Source organism: Epinephelus fuscoguttatus, linkage group LG13 (assembly GCF_011397635.1).
Source record: "Epinephelus fuscoguttatus linkage group LG13, E.fuscoguttatus.final_Chr_v1".
Lineage (NCBI taxonomy): Eukaryota > Metazoa > Chordata > Actinopteri > Perciformes > Serranidae > Epinephelus > Epinephelus fuscoguttatus.
Window position 1 is genome coordinate 38716558 of NC_064764.1, and position 26251 is coordinate 38742808.

At 41.9% G+C, this 26251-nt stretch overlaps 1 protein-coding gene across 1 annotated transcript in view; it reads right to left on the reverse strand.

Moving 5' to 3' along the window:
* Nucleotides 1-230: 230 nt before the first annotated feature.
* pde1a (phosphodiesterase 1A, calmodulin-dependent) overlaps nt 231-26251 on the reverse strand; it is a 47655-nt gene continuing 21634 nt past the window's right edge. Inside the window, exons 3-16 of the mRNA XM_049593366.1 lie at nt 21963-22076; nt 21678-21860; nt 19109-19175; nt 16674-16790; nt 15581-15721; nt 15337-15437; nt 13852-13977; nt 13627-13728; nt 9804-9924; nt 7857-7938; nt 5952-6072; nt 5291-5475; nt 3669-3857; nt 231-3586 (exon numbers count right to left, since the gene is read on the reverse strand). Coding sequence (XP_049449323.1) covers nt 3528-3586; nt 3669-3857; nt 5291-5475; nt 5952-6072; nt 7857-7938; nt 9804-9924; nt 13627-13728; nt 13852-13977; nt 15337-15437; nt 15581-15721; nt 16674-16790; nt 19109-19175; nt 21678-21860; nt 21963-22076 — 1708 coding nt within the window. The 3' untranslated portion in view covers nt 231-3527. The remainder of the gene's footprint in view (nt 3587-3668; nt 3858-5290; nt 5476-5951; nt 6073-7856; nt 7939-9803; nt 9925-13626; nt 13729-13851; nt 13978-15336; nt 15438-15580; nt 15722-16673; nt 16791-19108; nt 19176-21677; nt 21861-21962; nt 22077-26251) is intronic.

A 26251-nucleotide genomic window follows, 5' to 3' on the forward strand; every position in this document is an offset into this window, starting at 1 on the left:
GTACAATGTTATGCTAGCCTATGGGTATATTGGCCAAAAGTACAAGACGACCCATGTTGTAAGAAAACAAAAAAGCTTCAGTTAAAGTGGTCACATGTAAACTCTGATTAGAAACCACTGATTCACTGCTGCTGCTCTCTGAGGTTCAAACCTTTGGCCACGCCCCGATCAGTGATGTCACAGCAGGTACAGGTCAGTTTGACATTACATTTAATAAACATTTGGTCTGCTTAGAACAAATGCATCTCTTAAAGTCACAGTGAAACAGCAGTTAGAGCATCTTCAGCTCCTGTAATGTGACAAACTCTCGAGGAAAATGGAGAATAACAACATGAGGAATTTAAATCCTTTGTGGGACTGATAACCCAGGGTCCCAATGGGAGGGGGGCCCGCAAAAAGCCTTAAATGAAAGTTTAGTTTGTGTTTTTTAATTGTAAGTAATTACTGAACAACTAGTACAGGGTCACCAGAATAGATCTTGGGAAATGTATTTTAAATTTCACTGTGTCTTTAAGAGGGTATTGTGATTTACGAGTGCTAGCACTATAGTCACCTTCTTCACAGGGACACAATGATGACCTTTGCTAAGCCACTTTCTCTAGTTTGCTTTAAACACACATATTTGGTACATATTGTTAGTCAGCTAACAGCCACGGCTCTATACACTGGCCATTTGCACATGAAATGCAAAAACACTCCAGCAGTGAAAGTCATGCAATTGAAACAAAAGAAATTCACTTTTCACACCTGTACGGGTGGTTGTTCTGCTTTTGGTCACATTTTTTTTTTCTTTATTTTTATTTTTTAACCTAATGGTCATGAAGCTGAGTGCTGAAATAATTTCAGCCTGCACTGACATCACTTTACACCAACTCCAGTGATTTTCCATGTGCATCTTTTGATTGGCTTTATCGCATCGTCTCTGAAAGCTGCTCTGTGTTCAGTCTGAACACACGTTTAAGATTGTACAGCAAAAAAGTGCCATTTTTAAGGTCTTTTCAGACCAAGAGTGATTAATTTGTGCGTATTTATTGCACATTAAGATAAAAAAAAAAAAAGATCTCTATGAGCCTTTCCACACTGAATCCAAAACGTTTGTATTTTGCAGTTGTTGTTTGTTTTTTTTGTTTTTTTTTTAATTTGTTTTTTGTTTCTTTGCACAGCTGGTTAGATATCCACAAATTTCAAATGCCATAAAAACAAGCCAACAACTTTTGCTCATGTGATCAATATATTTTCTCGGACTTCAACATCATAGTTGTCTTTATACTGTCCCATAACTATGTCTATATTGTTAATTGATCAATTTGTGGTCTCACAACACAGTGACAAACAAGGTTATAAAGACACAAACACAAACAGAGCATCTGAGAAAGTGTAACTTAGCAGTTAAACTTAACTGTGACAGTGAGTAGTTAGGCTAAACACACTTCGTTGTTTAGGTAACATATTAACATCCATGTGCATTGGCTAACGTTATGCTGTAGAGGATTTATGTGTCAAAAATGATATGTAGTCATTGTAAAAGTTAAACTATAAAACCTGACTTTATAGGATAAACAGTAATGTTACATTAGTTATTAACGCTGTACATACACATGGTCAGTCAACGGCTGTATGATGTGCTAACCTTTCATTTTCAGTACAAGAACACCAACATTTGTGTTGGTCTTGGTGTGAAAGGTTGAAAGCAAAAAAATCAACAATTTTTTGTTTGTTTTTTTCTTCCCATCCCTGGTGTGTAAAGGCTTTTCCCCTCATCTGTAACTTCCGTCCTAGGAAACAAAATATCACCGACCAATCAAGTAACAACAAGGCTAACAGTATACAGCCATGCTAGCGGCTCTGTGAGGCTACTTAGGCACAGCGGTGCTTTGAGCTAAATACTTTAACAATAGTAAAGCTAACATGCTAATATTTTGCAGGTATAATGTTTACTAAGTTGACATTCTGACATTCCCGTCTACACATATGCAGATATTTTCAAAATGAATATTTTCCCCCTCCGTTTAAAAAAAGGAAAATTCTGTCCACACAGCAATTATTTTACAAAATATCTCTGTACACACTACAATGCAGAAGTGATTCAGAGCGCCCTATTTAAACTGCTCTGGCCTGCCTACTGTTGCTGCTTCCTCTGCAAGCTGCTTTACAACCTGCCTCCACCCCAGCTCCTCCTTTTCATGCTGTGTCTGACTTATCAATGTCATTTCTGTTTGTCATTGATGCTGCTCTGTTCTGTTCCTGGGGCATCTTTGCTGCTGCTCTCCCTGCCTTAGGCTTTCCATGTAGGCGCATGGAAGGGCAGGGAGGTTTGCCCCCTTTGCCTCAGGCTTTCCTTGTTTGCGCGTGGAAGGGCAGAACAGTGTGCTCTCTTCACCTTAGGCTTTCTGCGTAGGCCTGGGAAAGGCAGAGAGGCCCCAGAACAGAGCCATACCGCCAAATATAATACTGCAAATGGAAATAAAGTTTTCTTTGACTAAAGTGGTCCTGACTAAACTCTGTTTGCTTGTGGACACAAGGCCAAAACAAAGAGGAAAATAAATGTTTTCAAAAATACCTGTATACATGTAGATGGGGCCTTAGTTTAGGGTGTTAGCATGCTAACATTGCTAACTGGTACTAAGCACATTGTACAGCTGAGGCTAATAGGAATGTCTTCAGTTCTGCAGGTTTTTTCCTCATGTATGTGATGACATCGTTGTTAAGACACTTCACTACAAGAAAAATAAAACAGCCTCTTGGTGGCGCTAGAGGAAAAGTCAGAGAATCACCAAAGTAGATACAATTCATCCTTCAGGAACCATGAACATCTGTACACAATTTCACAGCAAACAATCCAACAGTATCTCAGTCTGGAGTCAAAGCTCTGCCGCTAACGTGGCTAACAACAGCTCCGATATCCTGGAGGATGTTTTGATGATTCTCTGACAGCTCTGACATCACATATTTGGGGGCGTGGCCAGAAGCTCAATCTGCTTAATAATATGATCCCAGAACAGAGAATGAAGCAGAAATCACTTCTAACATAAGAGGTGTACAACCACACACCTGTCCCTGTGCTCAGCTTCATTCACAAAACCTCCGCAACCGCGTCTTCACAGCTCCATGTCTCATTCCTCCAGCTGACAGACATTAAGCCTGCCTTAACCATCAACAGCCACTCTTTGGTTTTCACCTGCCTGTCTTTATTTTTATTCAAATTTTGATATTTCCACTAATTTCACAGACATTGTTCCTCTGAGCTGCTAATAAAATCATAAACACTTTCACCACAGTGAACCATGGGCCGTGAAGCTGCTAAGAAGCTGTTATCTGATGAATGTCGTCACTTTGAATGTGATATTTTCATGGTCAGTTGTAAACATAAGGTCTAGTGGCCCTTTAGGGGTCACTGAGGGGCCTTTGAGTTGGCTGCTGTGTTTAAACAGAAGAGTCTGAACCCTCGTTGTCACTGCACCGCACCACCTGTTGACATGGTGATCAGCCACAGTCAGATACAGTGGTGAGTTCAAGGTGGAGCGCCATCAGGCGTTTTCAGGCACTTCATCACCGTCCTCCTCCTTCTCCTCCCCTGGCCCCGCCCCTGTAATGGTTACCACAACAACAGCTCAGCTCATTGACAGTTACGGTTTAAGAAATGTTTCCGAATGATGTCATGTTAGTACCGTTCCAGGTCAGGTGGACAGGTGACTTGTCTTCTTGTGTTTCATCAGGAGGACAGGCCTCAGAGTTCTGTGACTGGTCAGAGGTTTGTCCATCAGGGACACTGTGACTGGGTGAGGCGTGTGATTGGATATCTGAGTTGACATTAGACTCCTCTTCCTGTTGTTCCTCTTTCTCCTTATTGGCCAGCTCTGCGCACAAAACAGGAACATTTAAGTTACAGAAAACATGAATGCTTCACATCTTCCCTCCAGCAGCCCATAAGATGTATACAGTCAGTACAATGTCAGGTGGACACCCAAGATTAGAGTCACCAGTTCAGTATCTGATCAAATGTTTCCCTTCTGTTCCTGAGATAGGATGTTGAATAATGGCCAGAAATATGTTTTGTGAGGTCACAGTGACCTTGACTTTGACCTTCAACCACCAAATCCAAATCAGTTAATTCCTGAACCCAAGTGGACATTTGTGTCGAATTTCAGGCAATTCCCGCAATTCCCTTCTTGAGATATCAAGTTTGCAAAATGAGATGGACGCAAGGTCACAGTGACCTTTGACCACCAAAGTTTAATCAGTTGTTCCTTGAGTCTAAGTAGACGTTAAGATGGTTGTGCCAGATTTATTTTTAAAAATTCCTGCCAGGCGTTCTCGGGATATAACGTTCAAAAGAATGTGACCAACGACGCCACATTGACCTTGACCTTTGACCATCAAATTCTAATTGGTTCTGAATCGGTGGACTCAAAGTGGATGTTTGTGCAAAATTTGAAAAGAATTGCCTCAGGGTGTTCTTGAGATATCATGTTGACAAGAATGAGACAGATGCAAGGTCACAGTGACCTTGACTTTTGATCTTTGACCATCAAAATGTAATCAGTTCAGTCTTAGGTCCAAGTGAGTGTTTGTGCCAAATTTGAAGACATTCCCTCAAGGTGTTCTTGAGATATCATGTTCATGAGAATGGGATGGAAGGACAGACCAATGCATAAACTGAAAACTTGCTTGCGGCCGCAGCCATCACTAGCGCCTCCTTCTAAACACAACACAGAGAACTTAGCATGTAGCTACATGTAGCAGTGTATGTAACGTAACACACTTGTAGTAGTCGTGTTTTCAAGAGATTTTGCTAAAACCAAAATCTCAGAGGATCACCTGAGTCAGCAGGATCCATTGTCTTGGGACCTTGAATATCTGTACAAAATTTCATGGCAGTCTCTCCAGCAGTTGTTGAGATAATTCAGTCGGTGCCAGACCGACAGTTTTATGGTGAAGAGTCAGCCAAATGTTTCACCTGTTATCATCCGGCACTGTTTAACACTCCACTGAAGTCACCTTCTGTCAACACTAATTAGACTAATGACTGTCAGACATCAAAGGAGGTGCCCTACTGGGAGCAATGTCCCCTATTTAGCCTTTTTTTCGCCTCTGTGTAATGAAACAGAGCCAAGTCATTTTTCAAACCCAGGAAATACAGATAATGCAGTTTAAGAAGAGAAACATGAACAGAATTTATGGCCTTTTTGAGGGCTGATGACAACAAACTTAACGTACAGAGCTACAAATGTATGATTTTGAGTGTATTGTGCCATTAAATCCACTTGTGTGTGTGTGTGTGCGTGTGTACCGTGCACAGACAGCTCTTTCCATCTGTCCTTGTTGCTGCCGATAACGCTGGATAGGTGGAGCTTCATCGCCGGCAGGTCGATGGCTGTCAGGGAAAAGTCCAACTGTCCATCATCGCTGTTCCCGTGGCGATTACTACTGTGTCTCTGCACCGACTCCACGGTAACTGTACCGCTTCCTGTTAGGCTGCAACAGAGCAGAGTTACGGACCAGCAGGGGAAGGTCAAAACCAATGGTGCCCCACAGAAGTGTCCATATTCCGTCCAGTCATATAAGACGATGGCCTCGTCTTAAACAACCAGGAAGTCCATGTAAACAGGTGAAACTGATTTAAACCGCTAACTGTTTCTATTAATACTTTACATTTTAGAAAAAAATAGTACAGCTATTGGATTGGTACTTGGTATCGGCCAATGTCCTGACTTTGGATGTCAGAATTATAATCTGGGGAGAGAACATAGGATGAGTTTTCTAACACAGTTGCTCATCGTTCAGAGTGACGATTAAATGAGGAGGAGGGAACTAGTACGAGTTCAAGACCAATTTTCAACACCCACCCTTACATCTATCATACTTGTTGAGAAAGTATTTATGTGGAAGTGGAACTGTGATCACTTTTATGTTGTAACCACTTCCCTCAGAAGTATTAGTAGTAGCAGTACCTGGACCTCCTGTTTCCAGTTTCTTTGGCCTTCCTGTCTTCTTCTATCAGAGGACCAATCACCTTCTCTGTCGTGTCGATCAGGACACTGAAAGTCGGCTCCACGATAAAGTCAATGAAACCTGCAACCAGGAAAAAAGACGGATGAAGAAAGGCAAGAAATAAAGGTAGCCTTGAGGGTAACCTGTGAGGGTGACGTGTGCTTCAGTGTTTGCTTGTGGAGGGAAGCAGCTCTCTCAGGGTGTCATGGTGAAGACGGCAGAAGGCAACGAGTGATGATAGCAGTAGAATTAAGTGTCTAGATGAGCTTAGTTCAACGTCATGAGAAGGCCATGTTTGTTTGTTTTTGTGGTGAAGACTGCAATAAAGCCATCGCTGGTGAATGGCACCTGAACGCCTCGCCATCCTTCCTTCTGCAGATTGGACTGGAATACTAGAAGCTAGTAACCAGCTAATAACAAGCCAAGCTAATTTTATGCTAATAAACCAGCGTGTCCCCAGCTACGGTTCGGAGCCAGTAAAATGTCACTGAGGGAGGTAATGTCACATTACACTGAATTTGTGAGAGGAACTTTCTTTTTCTTGCATGCCTCCATGGCGAATCCAGAGACAGAGAGAATTCTAGATGAATTGAAGCCATAGAGATCCACGTGTAACAACGGCAAAACTAAATCAAAACATCTGATTACAAACTTTCACACAATTCGTGCAGTATAAAACAAGTCTCATTTATCCAGTGGTATGCTGAGCACTTCCCAGACAGACAGTCCTTTCTGACAGGAAGCTGAACAAGGAGTGAAACTTGTTAATGCTCTCTACAAAGCCAGACTCCATTGACAAAAACAGTAATTTTACCTCACTGAACACAGGAGCTGCAGGTTCACTGCTGAACTGATCAGTTAGTTTGACTGTGTTATTGTGTGACTTTGTGTTATTGTGTGATTTTGATGAATCCGAACTATCCCTTTGAAACACCAAAACACTACCAATCAAGGCAGCCTAAAGGGGCGATCACACAGAAATGAGATACTAGAGACGCAGATGCTTCAAAGACGCTTGAAACGCTGGAAGAGCTTATTCAATGTGCACTAGCTACTGGCGTCTGACACTCAAAAAATTGAAAATATTTTAACTTTTCAGCGTCTACGCATGTCTATAAACGCACGTCTAAAAAGAAGCGTCTACAAAAACATGCATCTAAAAATACGCTTGAACGCCGGTCAGACGCGCCATATCATAGGGAAACAATGGTTTTACTGGCGTCGCATTTCTGGCGTGTCATCTCGGTGTGATCGCTCCCTTAGACCAGCAGCTCCCATGTTTGACAAGATAAAATTACTGCTATTGTCGGTGGAATTTGGCTTTGAAGAGAGCAAAGATAAATTTCAGTTTTAGTTCAGTTCCCCATTGGAAAGGGCTGCCTGTTTGAGAAGTCCTGAGCCTACGACTCCATAAAAGAGACTTGGATTGTACTGAACAAGTTGTGTGACACTTTGTAAACAGATGTTTTGATATAGAATTCACTGTTGTTAAACGTGGACCCCTATGACTTCAATTCATCAATAATTTTCTCAATTTTTAGATTCTTTGTTCAGCGTGGAAGCATGCGAGGAAAACAAAGTTTTCTTCATAAATTCAAAATAACACAGGCTGAGTGACTGATATACTAATGATCATTTGGGGGCGTGAAGTATTTCTTTAATAATCAGACCTATCCCTCAAATGTCTGTGAATGAGATCAGTTCTTCAAACCACCAGCAGATGCTGTGGTTGAACTCAGGTTAATGAACATCAACAGCCTCCTGTCAGGAGTCAGTGGTATCATCCTCCTTGTGTCTGTTACTAGTTAACGAACTCCTCACCTGCCTGCTGTCCTCAGTTGTTATTGGTTGATGGTAGTTCTTACCTATCTGTGACTGGGCGATCATGGTGGCTTTGCGGTCACAGAGAGGAGAGAAAGGAAGGCCGAGCTCCACCTCTTTATCTCCCTGGAAGAGAAACAGTCACCACGGCAACATGAACATGGTGTGATTTCTTTTTTTAAGTCCTCAAATCAACTGTGTGATATTTACATCCACGTTTTGTCACTTGAGCATAACAAGCAAACAGTGTGAATTCAAACAGACAGAGAAGAAAAGCAATCTGACCACACAATAAATTATTACCTTTCCTTTTGCAAATAGAACCATATCATTAACAGACTAACAGACAAACAGTTAAAATAGTCCCATTTAAAGGAAAATGTTGTCAGTACGACGTTTGAAGCTCTGTGGTTCATGCAAATTTTGCACTCACTACTTTTGTTTTAGAGATTCTGAGAAATGAGGACTCCCACAAAACAACCAATATCAGAACAAGCTGTACAGCCTCCTGCAGCTTTCCAATAAACACAGTTTTTACATGAATCAGTTTAGAGTAAATAACCAAAAGTATCCACCTGTAAGCACCACTGCACCTAACTGCGTAGGGATCTACATCCAGCATCATTGAAATAAATTGGAATTATTCTTTATCATAAATAGATCTCTTTTTTTAATTCAATCAAATAACTGCAAAGAGCATAATAAAGTAACGAGAAACTGAAGCAGGCAGATACATTTTTTTTAAATTTAATTCAACTGAATCTATTTCAGTGCCCCAGTGTTGAGTCCGGGAAGCTGTAAATGAGTGAACATTTTAGATCTTCCAGTTCCCTCGTCTCAGAGTCAGTGGGTTGTTGGTTAGGTGCCTGAAATAAGATCTGTGGTTAACACAAGCTTAAGAGACTTTCACAGTTTTGTCAGTAAATACCTCACTTGTCTGTTCTGAAGCTTTTATGTGTCTCATAAAAGCTTCAGAACAGACAAGCGGCTAAATGAGATGACAGAACATCATCACGCCGAACACGGCTTTGCAGCCTCATTGTGGCTGTGATGTTGTCATACGACCTTGCCATTTAGTTTTTTTACTTCTGACGGTTGAATGTATGCTTCAAAAATCATAAAAGCGATGGTTATTGATAAAGATCATCTTGCTGAACAAAATGCCTAACCACATGAAAGACTGTTCTCAACAGAGCTTATATTCTGCAATAACCTAAAATCAAATGAAAAAATCCCAGCGGCGTTTTGATGAGGGAACCAAGGCGACACTAACTTCCACATCCGCCTCCAATAAAACTTCCACCCTGGAACACTAGAGGCCATACACATGCCGCATTGTTAACCGCCTGCAAAACACAAGGCCAGGCGCAGCGTGCGACTCTCATGTCTTTCCTGTGCCAGCTTTCAAGAGTGCAGAGCTGATCTTCCTTCAGGCGCTGTTTGTGTGTCGGCCTGTTGTCAGTGGGACAGATGTAAAGCTCTGGCAGCCCTGCACTAACATGATCAACTTATTCAAAATATGTATCACAGACTGATATTTACAGATGAAGGCTATGATTGGTTGGTCATCATCACATGACATGCAGTTTGTGCTGTTGCATTTCAAAAGTTGAATTCAGTTTATCTCTGGGTGCAGCCGGTGCGCCCTGAAAAACAGGCACTTGGGAACACATGCTGCGATGGCATCGCTGTGGGGTTTGAGAGTGCCTGCTGTGCATCTACAATGAATTTGAGGGCGCAAAAAATGCGGCATGTGTACGGCCCCTTAGCTAGCAGCTAATTTGCATCTGTTGACCCTGGGCAGGTAAACAAAAGCAACAAACAGAAAGTGGAGTAGAAGCCAAAAGTGGCATGAAAAGAAGAAACTCGAGTAAAGTAAAAGTACCTCTAATTTGTACTTAAGTGCAGTACTTGAGTAAAAGTACATAGTTACATTTTGTCATTAGTGTGTGTGTGTGTGTGTGTGTGTGTGTGTGTGTGTGTGTGTGTACCTGTCTGAAGAACTCCTCCATCAGACTGTGAGTCCAGCGGTAGTGCAGCGGCCAGGCTTTGGCTGGATGACTGATGTCTGCAGCGTGAAGCATCAGAGACAAAACCTTCACTTTGTCTAGACTGCAGAGAGAAAGACAACAAAGACAAAAGTCATTTTAAAATGATTCAATAATAAACTGTAACAATGTTAAGTAGTTGGACCGGGCAACAGTATTGAGTTACCCTTTAAACCTCCAGCAAAATCTGGTGTAATGAATCTGACACTGAATGGAAAAGAAAAAGGACTGCTGCCCCGTATGTTCAACACACAGTGTTGTGTCTTTTATTTTGTATTTGGATCTGAGTGTGCAGAGTACACTTCTCCAGACAGCCACTGCTGCAGTAACACAAGCAGAACCAGCGTGCCGACAGGCTGATGACAGCGTCTTCCCCGAAATCTCATCCGAGCGTGAGCTGAGCTGCGTGACAGCTTCCCTCCCTGCACACCTCCTCTCCTCCAGCAGGTCTGACACGCAGCGGGGGGAAGCTGGACTCTGGTCAGAATCATTAACATTGCTGTGAAAGCCCCTACAGGGACGCTCAGAGCAGTCTGCTCCAGCAGCCTGCAGGACCTTATGTTGGCCATTTCACCAAACTCCCACTGATGATCTTCATCAGATGGAGCAGACACACGCAGTCTGCCACAGTGCACTGATGGAGCCTCTATAAAGCTGCTGCAGCATTTTATATAATAATCTGCCCTGAAAGGTGAGATGAAAAAATGATTTCATCTGAGTGTTGGAAACACTGAATGAGTGCAGTCCAGGCAGGATGACGATGGTCAGGTTACACAGAGAGAATTAAAACTGCAACTGACTCCAGGAATCACAGCATCAGTTTCATATTATATCAAGATATTTCTCCTCATCACCAGACACCAAATGATTGTCTTGTTACAAGAAACTCTTCTTAGAATGGAATAAGTGTATTTCACAATTCATTTGAGATTAAAAGGGTGAATTTTTCAGTCACTGCTTCATTGTTTTTACAAGGAGAGCGAAATATTATGGTGAATTTAAGTCTGGGCAGAAGTGATGAATCGTTTTGAGCTACAAAGAGAGGTTAAATTGCTCAGATGGCTGATATATGATCCTGACTTCATCCAGCATCCAGCATCACAAGATCATGGATTTAGACAATGGACCTGTTCTGGTGCCTCCATGTGCAAGATTGTGGAAAAATGTGAGCTTAAAAGTTTTGATAATCTATGTCAAACATAAGGCTTCAGTGGGCAGGACGTTTACATGTATTTACAGTTCTGTAAAAAGGTAAAAGGTATTAATCCAAGAGAACCACCAGCCGCCAGTCATATATTTATTGATGCTTATAACTCAGGCAGTAATAAAGGTTCAATCAGCAAGTTAAACCATGGCATCACATCTCTGAATAAGGACACTGCAGATGATGTGAAGCAACGATGGGAAAAAGAGCTGGACACTGAAAAAACTGAGGACATGTGGCTGAGTGCCTGGGAAATGCCACAGTCAACCTCCACTCACTCCTGGACCTGGAGAGACTTCTGCTGGGGAAACCTGATTCGCGTTTTCATCACACCCAAACAGAAGTCTAAACAAACTGGCACCAACCAACCAACTGGCTCTGCTGCTGGAGGGACTGTGGAGAAATTATGGTCGACCATGCCCATGTTTTCTGGTCTTGTTTTTCTATTCTATTTTCAAAAACGTTGGGTTTTAGTTTTAGTTTTATTTACATCCCTTTTTCTTGGACATATTCCTGATGGACTACGTAAAGATGATATCTATCTACTAAAGATCCTGCTGGCAGCAAGTAAAAAGGCCATTACAAAATACTGGCTCTTAAAAACTGTCCCACTGCTCGCCTCTTTGTTAATATTGTTAAACACTTACATCTTCCAGAACAGTTGACCTACTCCATATGATTTCAAGAAGAATTGGGCGAATAACAGTGGAGAAAATGGTGTGTTTATTCAGCCAATGAGACAGATGATGATTGTTTGTACCATATATGACACCCAGCTCTAAATTAGGAAACTGTGTCATGACTTTGTGAACATCCTATGACCTTATATTTGTCTTTTTTTTTCTTGTGCACCTCTTTTCTTTAAAAAAAAAAGAATATTCACAAAGAAAAAGATAACAAGATTAACAAGATAGCATTTTATCTTATTACATATATCTTGTTATACAAAACATCAACATGTATATTTTTTAAAAAAAACTGCAGTATTTCTTTACTGCATATATGTCTCATATTAAGGAGAGACACTGCAGGTCAATGTATGCAAAATCTGAGAAATAAAGTACACAGTCTTTGTTCAAACTTCTTCCAAACTGGATGTTACAAAGGCAAAGGATGAGCTCAGTGTAACAATATGGTCAAAGGGAATTATTTTTCTCATCCACACACTGGAAGTGTTTGATCAACGATCTCATCACGATATGATCAGATGTCCTGGAACCTAATGATGAGATTTCATGTTTGCTACTCTGTCATTCCTCCTTATGAAACTCTTGTGTTCACTTGTTCTGCTTCAGTGCACGTGATGTTTTACCAGCATGGCACAACCCACAAGGACATTTGATCATATAAAGATCATTTGCATTAGCATGTACCAAGCTGTCTCTACAGTAAGTCTACGTCCTCTTCAGTAAACTATGAGCGGTGGTTCTTTTGAATCCATAGATATTGTCGGGTCTGATCAAAACCTCTTCCAAATGATGAATGTTCATTCGTAAGATCAAAACTTTTTGGAAATAATCTTGTAAATAGCCTTTATTGTGTAGGGAGCCTGAGGTGTTTCTGGGGGTTTCCTACGTTTGTCTTGTTCCTTTGTTCTTTAATTTGTGGGATATGTGGCATATGGTGCACAGGCTGTTGTCAGTTACTGAGAAACACACCCACAGCTGATTAATCCTGCCACACCTGTGCACAACAGTGAAACGGTTGGAGCAGTTTCTATGTAAACTCACTGTTGGAGATAAAGGTGTTGAACACTTTTGATGAAGGTCCAGGACGACCGAAATGTTAGTGTTATTAATAAATTGTGAAGCTGAACAGGAGCAGTGTGCAGGATTATCTGTCGCCCCAATTTTCTGAAATGTATGTATAACTATGCTAACGATTCATTATCTATTCAAATACGTGTTGATTTGTGCACATTTCTATAGCAGAAATCTGAACACTGGATAAAGCCATGCGCAGAATTCTTGTTTTACTTTGTCAACACATTAACAGTTTTTAAAGAGAAGGTTGTTGCTTTACATGTAGACCTAAAATGTTATTAAGAATATACAGTTTAAAATGTTATAAAATCACAATACACTGGCTTAAAGTGTGAGGAGAAACTAATTTTGAGAGAATGGCCTTTAAAGATATGTATTGTAAAATTCCATACATTTTAAGACAAAAAGTGAGACACTACAGGTGAATGGGGAAATTTTTTTGACCATTAGATATCACCGTGAAACTCCCCAAAGTTACACCAAGACTATTATTTTTTAGTAGGCTATAATAAGGTTTCTGAAATTTAATGTTTAAATATGCAAATTCAAATTATCTAATTAAATATGCGCTTAAATATGCAAGACAAGTTATAGAAACAAAACAGCCCAAAATCTCAAAATGTATGTTTTCAGCTCACCCAAACATACAGAATTTGTCTTGTTACCAACAAACCACGTTATGGCAGGAAAAGTGTCTTGGTTTTGTGCAAAAGCAGGTATGTTTTGCGACACAGATAAAATGACATATTATAAAAAGAAATGAGGTCACGGGGTCAGAGGTCACAGCTGCAGCACTGACCTGTGTGTCTGTGTCAGGGAGTTCCTCATGGTCTTGATCTGCTGGAAGTGACAGGACATGTCTGTGGACATCACCATCTCTATCACCAGAGCCCTCAGCTCCCTGCCAGCAATCAGTACACATGATCAACACAATCAGTGATCGATCACCATGGCAACTATCAACTCATCAGTGACATGTGGCCCGTGTGTGTGTGTGTGTGTGTGTGTGTGTGTGTGTGTGCACCTCCAGTCGTCCTTGTTCAGGTTCACCAGGATGTTCATGTCCTCCTCTGCCATCAGCCTGTAGGCGGCGCTGACGTGGTGGTTCTCCAGCACCGACCTGTCGTTGTACAGAATGGCCACCTCTGACCTGATGGACACACACGACATCCAATCAGACGCTGACGTTTGCTACAGTCGCATTATACATAGAAGTTGTACATACATGTTCTTGTTATTCACCTGAGGCCTGGGATAAATCACCATGGTAACTGATACTGAACAGCTAGTGTAGAGTGTGAGATCACAGCCTGTGAACACCCCGACCTCTGGCTAATCAGACCACTGAAGAAAAACCTATCCATGGACAAGAGCCTGGAATCTCAGGTAAAACACAGTAGCCTGTATGTTGTTTGAGGTCAGTAGAGTCATTTCATTATTTCCACTGGTTTTAAAACAGCTTCTAACAAACACAGATATCCTTTACACACTAAACACATGATTTTAACTTGTGCAAAGTTTATTTCGGTCCACAGCGACAGTGTCGCTATTTTAACACTCTGATTCATCACTGCAGCTCAAAATAAGATGAGACACCTGTGTGATGAGGACGAGGAAAAAGATAATTTTTTAACTAGTAAAACAATCCACACACTGTTAATGGGCTCCCGTTAGTATAACAGACCTCATCAGTCATTAACTGGGATACTTCTCCACCCTTTACTCCAGCAGCAGAAACAGTCTGGTGTTACTTTAAAGTCTTTTATGTGACAAATTCAGAAGAGTTTCGTCATCTTTCATCATCGTCATCTCTTTACTAATGTCACATACAGCCTGGTGATATCTACACGTGATGTAAGGCTCAGCTGGCGGTGACTTTTTGAACAGCATTTTAAATGTTTCTACATTTTCCATGATTAGATTACAGATTACACCTCTGCAGTTATCCAGGGGGACAATGTGACAGGTTAGTCAACCAGATAATGAAAAGATATCCTGGGTAAGCTGAAGTGGCTTCGTAGTACAGGCGTCTGGTAAAGAGGTTCATTCAATGTTTTTGAGCATCCAATGTTTCACTTCTCTTCTGTGACGACAACGCTCGGTTGACGACTTTGGTCCACAGTGAAATATCTCAACAACTACTGGATGGTTTGCCAACAAATCTGTCACAGATGTTCATGTTACCCGGAGGATGAATTGTAATAACTGGTGATTTTCTGTCTTTTAATGCAGCACCATCATCAGGTCAACTATTTAAGTGTCCAGTACTTTGGTTTGTGACCAAATACCTGCAGAACTAATGACATTCACATCAGCCTTTGTCTTTCAAATTTGCACCAAAAGACCTGAAATCATGAAGGGGTCATGTCTTATATTTGTAAAACAGAGACAAGTTGAAGTCAAATATAAAATCATATCTGTGAGTCTGTGAGAAAACAGCTGTCACTGTCCAATCAGATGCTTCGATCATCTGTACAGAATAGTGTGATGATGTCAGCGTCCATGTTACCTGGTGTGGATGTGGAAGTTGTTGGTGGTTCCTGTGTGTTCGAAGTCGTGAATCGCTGCAGCAAAAACCATCGCCAGGATCTCCAGCTCGCTGAGCCAGTGCTGCACACACACACACACACACACAGAGTTAACTGAGTGGGTTAATATCAGTCACACTGTGGAAGAACTTCTACAGTGTGACTGTCCATAGAGACAGAGAGACACAATCGAGTGACAAAATTATGTCAGTGTGTGTGTGTTACCATCAGTCCGGTGTGTAGCATCAGGAAGTGTGCGGTCTGAGTGACATCAGCGGCGTGGATCAGGTTGTGGTAGGGGTTCCTATGTTTGCTGTAGCCGTTCTCCAGAGCTTCAACAAACTGCACCAGAGCCTGCACCGGGATCTGGACACAGAACCACACGGAGCGCTGTGAGTACAACATGTTGTCTATGTGGATACTCAGTCTTCCAGAACCAAAGACATCTAGTAGCTCTACACGCTAGACTGTTTGTTAGCTAGGTGAAGTAACGTCCTGGAAGTAGTCTGGCACATAACTGCTCCATAAAACCACAACTTTGGTTTTTGTATGACTAAAACAAACAAGACTGTGCATGTGTATTAGTGAGCTTTACAGTGTGTTCCAGTACCCATATTACCGTATCATTCAGTATGCCAGAAGAAGATTTAGTATGTCCCAATGTGTAGTATGTCTGATGCAGTGTGCCAAAAATACCAGGATGTTCTCCTGCATCCAGGCTCATTTTGTTGCATTCACGCCAGCATGATTTTTTGGCTATTCTGACCCACAGTCCCACAAGATTCATCACGTGGCCTGAGCTGCAGACAGATTACAGCTCACTAACAGATGACAGAAGCTGCAGTTACAGATGACAGCATGATTATGTGCAAGTGCTACATTTTTTAGTGACTTGTGTGTATAATTAATACACATTTTTATATATGTGTGTGTGTGTGTGTGTGTGTGTGTGTGTGTGTGTTAATTTTGTGCTTCTACAGGTGACGTATGCATAAGAAAGAGGGGAAAAGTTTAAAGTGCAATGTTACAAAGAAGTAACTGCATCCTCCATGCAACAATACGTACTTGGAAAGTTGCAGTATGTACTAAAAGTAAAAATTAAAGTATGGAACGCAGCTTCAGACAGAGCTAGGCTAGCTGTTTCCCCATTTCCAGTCTTTGTGCTAAGCAAAGCTACTGAGCTACATTTAATTGCAGCCCAAGTCCTCACTCGTCATGAACCTTTTCATAAAGAGCTCTACTAGTACACCTAGCTCCACCCATCCTGACACAAGGCCCCACCCACCACACAGGTGTTAACATATGAAGCTGTGTGTACCCTGAACCTGTTGATGAGGTCATAGCGGGTCAGCAAGTCGTAGACCAGGAACTTGAGGGCGTGATCTCCGGTGGCCTCGTGGAAGGCAAAGACATCGAACGACCACTGATCCACTTCCTGGAAAACAACCAGTAAGATTCAGACTGGACATTCAGTAAAAACACAGATCCAAAAAGGTTTGAATGCTGTGTAAATATAAACAGACTGGAATTGATTTGCAAATTGTTTTGACATATAGTCAGCTGCATACAGTAGAAAGACACGATACTTAATGTTCAAACTGATCAACTTTATTGTTTTTTATTAATATACACAAACTGAGATCACCTCCAAAGATCTGGGCCTCTTCATATCAACACAACACAGACAACCCTGGAGTCCACCAGTTACATTAACATTAAATATCTTGTCTTTGCACTGTATTTAATAGATTCATCGCATTCTGTTTTATTTACATTTTACGCTGCGTCCAAACATTTTTGGAATTGGGGTTGTGAAACAGGACAGCACAGTGGTCTTCAGTCAGTGTAATGTGGGATGTGTGCCAGTAGAGGGCAGTGTGACTGTAACGTTTGCTCACATCGAGAGGTCAAACAGCATATCCTGTTAAATTAATGATTATAATTATCCATTAGAGCATGATGACATTTTAAATGGCTGGGATTATGATTCATACAGTGGGCCTATTGTCTTCCAAAAGTTCTTATTGTTTTCCGCTTCTGTTTTACATCATTATAAAATCATTAATAAGAAACGGCTGCAGAATAATTACTGATTCATTTCAGTTTTTTCTCTGAGTTTGTGCAGGAAGCGCTGAGGGGGAAACATATGTCATCACACACACGACACGTTTTTTTCTTCATCCACTTCCTACTCTCCTTCCTTATCTCCTCATTCCCTTCTCTTCCTTCTTGTCTTTCCTTCCTCCTCATCTTCTTCTCTCAGTCCCTTACTCTTCCTTCCCTTCCCATACCTCCTTCCTTTCTTTCATTGCTCCTCTGTTCCAACTCCCCCTTTAAGGATGCTTTACTTTTTGCCATCGTGTCTACTCCTCGCTCCTCACTCATTGTCTTTAGCAAAGCCAGTTACGATGCCACATGTGAGGTGCTGCATTTTTATGTCACATCACTTGATGAAAAACTTCCATGTAGCAAACACCTGTGTTTCCTTGCTCTAAGCCCGCCTAGAAGCCTCCTTACCTCCTTGCTCCTCAAGGTCCTTTTAAGAGACTGGAAGATTTTTTAATGATGGCTGGGAGGGAACAATTTCAGGGTTATGTGAGGAGAGAGGACGCAAGGAAGGATAAGTCAGCATAATTAAAGCACACTTGATTTCCCCCTCTACCTCTTCATCCCAACATCCTCCTACCATCTCTAGCTCCTAATTTACCACTGCTTTCCTTCCCTTTCTCATCCTTTTGGTCTTCAACGTGTACTCCTCTGCCTCCTCCTTTTTGTCTCATGTCCTCCTTTATCTCCTCTTTACCTTTTTTACCTCCTACTTTTCCTTCCCTACCTCCTATGTTCCCTCCTTACCTTCTCCAATCATCTTTCTTCCTTCTACACCACCTACTTTTCTCCCCCTCCTCCTTCTTTTGGTCCTCAACGTTGCCCTCTCTGCCTCCTTATTTCCTTCTTTACCTCCTACTTAAGTTTCCTACCACTTCTCTTCCTTCCTTTCCTCATTTTCTACACTTCTGTCCTGTTTTCATCTCTACCTTTCCCTGTCCTCCCTGCGTTCTCTTTTCCAACACCACTTTTTCATTGTTCTCTCCTCAGTACCTCCTTCTTTCCTTCTCGTTCTCCTCCTTCTGATCACTTCCTTTCTTTTCCTACTTCCTTCCTAATCTCTTTCTCTACCTCCTCTTTTCCTTCAAGTCATACTTTCCTTCTTTACATCCTATGTTCCTCTCCTACCTCCTACTATCATCTATAACTCATTCTTTGCTTCTATACTTCCTACTTTCCTTCCCTTCCAACACTTCTTTGTCCTTACCTCCTCATTTTCTAATCCACTTCTTCATTTTCCTCTCTACTTTCCTTCCCCTTCTGCTTCTTGCATTTTCCCTTCTGCATCTGCATCCTTGCGTCCTTCCATATCTCCTTATTCAGTTTTATTTTCACTTTGGCTAATACTTTCCTGCATCCTCTTCACTTTCCTGTCTTTACCTCTCTCCTTTCATTCCCACCTCTCTCCATTCCTTCCCTTTCTTTCACTCCTCAGTCCTTTCCATAACTTTTACAGTCTTTATTCATTATTTATTTATTTTCCTTGCCTGCTGCCTCCTTTCCTTTCAAGTTTCTGGTGAGAAAAAAACTGTCTTCCAGAGCAGGAACTGACTGACTGAAAAAAAAGTATATTTATGTTTTTAAAAATAAATAATAAAGTGATGCAACTTCCTGCAGATGGGACTGCAGTGATAAAACAGTTTTTACCTTCAGAGCTGTCAAAGCTGTGGGAGGGTAGGTCAGACCAGCCATGTTGGACGTCCGTCTGTACATCCTAATGTCACACACACACACGGATAAAAATATCATGCACAAATCTCACACCTTGATACAGACAGTTGCATGCACATAAACACTCCTCACGCAGACCTCCAGCCGCCCTCCTCCACAGTTTGTGACCAGGATGGATTGGTGGTCGTCATGGTAACCGTGTTCCAAACACACATGGAGAGAGAGCGCGCTCGCTGCCTCGGTGCAGCAGATATTTTTTGATTTCATGCGTCATTAAGCCGCAGCAGATGAACTGATACTGTTCTATCACTGCGAGTCATTTACACTCTAATGACACTGGACCTCATGGTTTCCCTATATGATCTCCATCTCCAGCTCGCCGGCACGCTAACGTCATTACACTTCATGTTCGACCTCGTAATCACATCTGCGGCGAGGTCGGGGCCGGATGCCTTCTGATGTTTATTTGGAAGAAGTTGATGATTGTTTTCTGCTTCGTCTTCAGGTGTTCCAGATTACTGCCGGAGACAAAAATAACTCTGGGAACATTTCAAAGTGTCGCTCTTTGGTTCGAGACAATCGTCTGACTGGACTTTGACGAGTCAGTTATTAATATATTGCACTGCACGGCCTTGATTGGATTGTTAAATATGTGATTTCTAACCACAGTCATGAATGTGCTGCTCTAACAGCCTTCACTCCTGCAGCAGATTAAACACGAGAACATCAGTGACATCTAACACTGGTGTTGTAAAATAAGGTCTGAGCTCACAGTCAGTCCTCTAGTCCATCCCAGAGGTGTCGAATGTGTTTGAGGTCAGGGCTCTGTGCAGGCATGTCAAGTTCTTCGACACCAAAAACAGTTTCTTTATGCAGCTTTGTGCACAGAGGTTATTCATATTCTTTTGCCCAAACACTGCATCTCCCAGCAGAAACACTTCAAAATGAAAAGTGTATGGTAAATATTTGTAGAGCTTGAACGATGGCTCTCTCAGCTGTGTTTCTTCTTGCCTTTTCTGCCTCTCCGTCCCTCCTTTCAGCTCCTGCATCTGTTCTTATTCCTGGGTCGTCAGAAACGGACACTTTGTCACGCCCCTTGGCATCTCATAGTAACATACAAGGCAACCTCTAGCTCATCTATGTGCTGGATATTGTGAAATTGTTGCTGTTAGGTTTAAGCAACAAACCTACTTGGTAAGGATGACCTAAATACATCCCGTGACTTAGTGCATGACAACCATTAACTTCTGGTTCCACGTAGGACAGAACCTGTGGTCACCTGGATAAACGTTCAATTTTGTCTCTCTTGGCGTCAGCTGTTGCGCAGATGGGTTTACACTGTTACATGAAAGCCTGATGACGCCAAAGGGTGCCTTTAGCGTCAATATCACACACCGCAGGGCATGACAAAGTGGAGGTATTTGATGCCCAGGAAATGAGAACAGGCTGGCATCTCTATCAAGCTTCATTGCCGTACTCCATCTGTTCACCAGATGCCCTGGGACCTTACTCATCCTGCCCACCTGACTCCCTCATCTTCCTGCTCACCTGCGTGTCTCACTTCCCAATCACGCTATCAGTGTTTATACCACCCTCTTTCCCCCAGTCAGTCGCCAGATTGTCTCGTTTGCATGCGCCCTGTAGCCGATATTCTGCCTGCCTGATGATTCTCTGCAACAGATGATCCCGCTGCCTCCTCGGTTTATTTCATTTTATTTTGTGACTTTAGTGTTTTAAAGGGTCAGTTTGGCTTCACCAAAGCCACAATAACATGAACTAACTGACTCTGCAAACTAAAATTACTGTTTTTGTCAGCGGAGTCTGGTGGCTTTGGAGAGAGGATAAATAACAGCTTCCAATCAGAAATTACTGTCCATGCCAAGGTAAAGCAGTGAGAGTGTTCTATAGCGTACACTTAAACTGATATTGTTTTTTTTTAGGTGGATAAAACTGAGCATAGAGTCTGACTTATCAATGTCATTTCTGTTTGTCATTGATGCTGCTCTGTTCTGTTCTTGGGTGGTCTTTGCTGCTGCTCTCCCTGCCTTATGGCTTTCCATGCAGGCGTGTGGAAGGGCAGGGAGGTGTGCTCTCTCTGCCTTATGGCTTTCAAGTAGGCATGCAGAAGGGCAGGGAGGTGTGCTCTCTTTGCCTTATGCTTTCCATGTAGGCTTGTGGAAGAGGCTTTCTGTGTAGGCCCGAGGAAAGGCGGAGGGGCCCCAGAACAGAGCCATACCAACAAACATAATACTGCAAATGGAATTAAAAGTTTTCTTTGACTAAAGTGTCCCTGACTAAAATACATTTTTTTCCACAGCAGTACATTGCTTAGCTTCAGTGACAGTACTACACTGACTATGGTTAAGTACCCAATGCAACCCCACTACAAAAACTCTGAACTGTCTAAATCTGACTGCCATTGCTGTGTGCGTTTGGGTTGTGTTCAATCAACTTGCTCACGTAACAAACTTAACTTACTAATCAATCAGCTCCTCTTGACCTCTATTATTGAAATATAAAGTCAAATTGAAGTAAAAAATTTTACCTCTCCACAAATATCCCAGCTTGCACTGCATGGACGATGCTCCTGAATCTTGGCTTCTCCTCGGGGCGACGTTTGGCCACGCCCATCTTCCTGCTGAAGGTACATGCCAGCCAATCACGAACTTCGCTGGGCACTGACTCCGCCTGCAGGTCGCTGAGCTCGTCCTCGGTGTCCAGCAGACGCCTGCAGGACAAACAGAAACACCCGTCAGTCACAACTGGGACAACCAATGAGGAGGATTTATTTAGCTTCACATCCATCTGTCAGTCAGTCAGTCAGTCTTACTTGGTCTCATCAGTGTAAACAGCGTCCAACATGGCAGCAGCGAGCTCCAGGTTCCTGCGGAGCTCCTGCAGGTCCACGACACCCCGGTCCATCTGCTCCAGGACCCCCTTCAGCCTGATGACACAAACACACACACACACACACACAGGTCACACACAGTACACTCATGTGCAGCTATGATCACCAAATAAAGTAAAACACAATTTATTCAAAGTGTCTATTAACTCATCAGTTACAGATTTTATGTGTTGGAAAATTTTCTCTGCCTCATCCCCCTCATAACTTTTATTTAAATGTGGCATTTACTGTCTGATCCATATGTAAGAAAACCTGATCATTCAACATAATAACTGCACTAATAATTAAAATCCAGCTTTGGAACAGAGACTTTCTCGACATTGTGCCGTGTAGCTCACTTCATTTGTTCAGGTAAGTTTTTTTTGAAAACAGACTTATATTATTGCTTTTTAATATTTATGTTTCATAGCAGTCTGTAGAAATCACCATTTCCTACTGTCATTGTTAGTTCAGTCACATCTTTAATAACAGCAGGACCGAATGGACTGAACTCGGTCAAGATTTAGACAGCAGAAAGATTAAAAAACAGTTACAATGACTTAATACAAATGCTGCTCCAGTTGTTTTCTGCATTCTTGCTTTTCTTTCTGCTCACAAAGTAATCGTTATATTATACATACAGACCCATATGGAAGCAACGTGCTGCCACACCAGGGGGAAAAAACTGATCGGTATCATCTACATGAAAAGTTTCATGTTATAACAAGATGTTTTACGTGTTTTTTCTTGTAAAACAAAAAAAGAAAGAAACATTTCACTCTATTACGTGATAACATATTGCTATAATGTGAAACCTCCACCCAACCTTTCCCTGCTGACTTTGATGGAGAATCCTTCGTGTAGACCAGCAGTCAGCAACCTTTACATTTAAAGAGCTTTTTTTTATTATTTGCCTGGAGCCACAGTACATATTTTTGCGTCATAATAAAGGTGACTCAGCCTGTTAGGTCTGAATAAGCCCATCAATATTACGAATAGTTCTAATGAGCATTCATTAATATGTTTTAGTACAAGGTAGCTACACACAGTGGGCTATTTATGATTATTTGGTACTTAAACTTTGTAGCGTTGGTGGCGAAAGCAAAGAAATCTGTCCAATCACTTTTCTGTTTTCCTCTCATACTTCACTTTTCTGTTTTCCTCTTTTCTGTTTTCCTCTGATACTTTTTCAGATTTTGAATCAATAGCTACCCTAGCAAGGGAGACACCGCTGTTTACTAGCCACCACTACTTCATCAAAATCTGGGGAGACGGCATCAGGCCGTAGGCGTATGACACACACTTTATTTGACGGAATATTAAAACTTTTTTAGTGTATAGGTTACACATTTTTACAGCTGGAAAATGTAAGAAAAAAAATCAAATCAGTTATTCATTTCCATATAATTTACCCTAAAAGCCACATAAAGAGGCGCATGCAGCTCCAGAGCCACAGGTCGACTACCCCTAGTGTAGACCTACAGTCCACAGACTTATATCACCCACCATGCTCAGTAACAGCAAAATCTTGCCATGACTCAACCCAAGCTTGAAGCAGAACTTAATCAGGTCCTGTAGATGAGAGATATTCCTGAATGTAGCTGTTCTCCAACATGTTTCCTCATTTAAACACAAGTTTCACATTATATTATATCCTGAAATGTTTCATGTTACACCAATATAAATAACTACATTGGTGAAACAAGAAAAGTTTCTTGTTATAACATGAAAATATCTTCAGTAGACTCAGATCACAAAGTCTATGTCGCTTAGTGTGAACACTGTGTACTGTACCCGGGCAAGATACACTGGTCTGTGTCTGAGTCCACTTGAAAAGGTGGTCTTGAGTCAGCTCATGTGTTCTCAGGTACATTTTGCATCAGGTGAAGAAACAGCTGCACCGAAACACGGAGGTGGATGGCTATTTAACGAGAGCAGCTGTTAGCAAGTAGAGTTGCAAAGATGTTTCTTTGTGCCACTGCTCTCCTTCAACATCTGCATATGTGCACAGCACACACCTCACTCATCCTGAGCTGCACAGCCATGTGGACTGTGGACAAGTCCTCTGCTGTGGAGTGGTTTCATCTCCATCTGAAATAACACTGGATTGATTTTGGGCTCCATTTGTTCAAAGATCAGCTCTGCCAAAATGGCTTGTTATCGGTCAAAGGTGCAAGTTGTCATTTTACTGTTTCCTCTCTGGCTACATCCTCAGAAACAGGAATGTGTTTGGGTGCATTATCTGCAGCAAAACAGCACAATTATATGAGAGCTCTTCACTTCATGCTGTTTTCAGCCTCATCAAGCTGCAGATCTCTTCCCACAATGGATCAGCAGGAAATATTTTCAACCCAGCTGTTATCTTCATCTTATCTTCAGAGCCTTGTCACGCTGAGCTGTCTGAGCTGACTGTTGCCAGATTTCACTCAGACAATCACAGCCCTGAACTCGCCCACCCAAAACTATTTTTACCTGCCCACTTGGATAAAAAGTGGCCCAATTCTGCCAACACAGTCTGAGCCGCTGTTTTGGGCTCAGAGTGCTGAGAGCTCAGGTGCTCTGATAACATCTATGAAAAGAAAATAACACTAACATTATTTTTTCTTCCTCCATGTTTGAGCTTGTTTAGATGAAATCTGAGTGGACACTCGAAAAAGGTCAGTGATAGAAAGTTCAAATCATCTGAACTTAAAGGGCAGCAGAGAGTTATAAATCTGTAACATGCTGCTGCACTGCTCTTTTGTAGGGCTGTACAATATATAAATGTATATATATATATGTGTATATCCATATAGATTTTTTTTTATCCTCATCGTGATGTTGACTTGCACAATTCACACGTTCCCAAAGACTGTGATATTGCACCTTGTTTATAGGTACAATGTATTAAATTACATTCTGTTTGTGGGCGCTATTTAGTCGGATACACGTCTTGCTGTTAACTCTCTGACCAATCCGACAGAGCATTTGCTGTTGGGCATTGTCTGATTGGTCAAAATCTACATGCATGCGAGTGAGATTTATTAAACTAAGAAGTTTAAATCTCTGCTCAACCCCATCAGCTGGGCAGCACATTTTCAAGATTTCCCCAGGCTTGCATCAGGTCAGGTTCTCGCTAATTTTCCAGCATTCTTTATCCATAAGAATTAACAAAACGCTTTAGTTTCACTTTCACTTTGGTGCTCTGCTGCTCCGTCCACAGTGCGTTCTGATGCTCTGAGTGTGCTGCTCTGAACTGAATGGTATATTCCAACAGCGCCCTGACTTTACGAACTGGCCAGTGTGTGCCATAGTGCGCTCTGGCCATGGCTGGATTATTGAATGGGCCTACAAGGCACAGGCCCAGGAACCCAAAGTGTCAGGAGACCTCCCTGGACTTCACCTGCAAAATGTAACTCCGATTAACACAACCAGACAGCCACAAAATGACCTCAAAAACACACAAAATAACCCCAAAGAGGCAAAGAATGACGTCAAAGAGCCAAAAATGAACTATAAGAGATACAAAAGTACTTCAAAGAGACACAAAATGACCCCACAGAGACAAAAAATGACCCCCAAAGAGACAAAAAATGACCTCAGAGACACACAAAATGACCCCCAAAGAGACAAAAAATGACCTCAGAGACACACAAAATGACCTTAGAGACACAAAATTATCTCAAAGAGACAAAAAAATGACCTCAAAGACACACAAGATGACCACAAAGAGACACAAAAGTACTTCAAAGACACACAGAATGACCCCACAGAGACAAAAAATGACCTCAGAGACCCAAAATTATCTCAAAGACACAAAAAATGACCTCAAAGACACAGAAAATGGTCCCCAAAGAGACAAAAAATGACCCCAAAGAGACACAAAGCCACTAAATGATGCATAACAATTACAAAGAGATCCAAAACAACAACCAAAACGAGACAAAACCACCACACAGCCTGTGTGTCTTGCTCCTGTGTAGGAGAGGTGGTCAGGCCGTTTGCATATCTGTGCCCAGGGGCCCATTGTCTCATCATCCGCCCACGACTCTGGCGCTCAGTGTGGCTATTTACAAACACACCCCGTGTCGCAAATGTCTGTTACTGCACTGAAAAGACTTCAGCTGACTCTAGCTTCTAAGAAATGTTTCCTTTTTTTCTAAATGCAGTGGAAATTAAGGTTTTAATCAGGCTCAGGCCCAAAACTGCTGCTGTGGTGGTGGTTTGGGCCTGATCAGAGCTGAAGCTGCTGA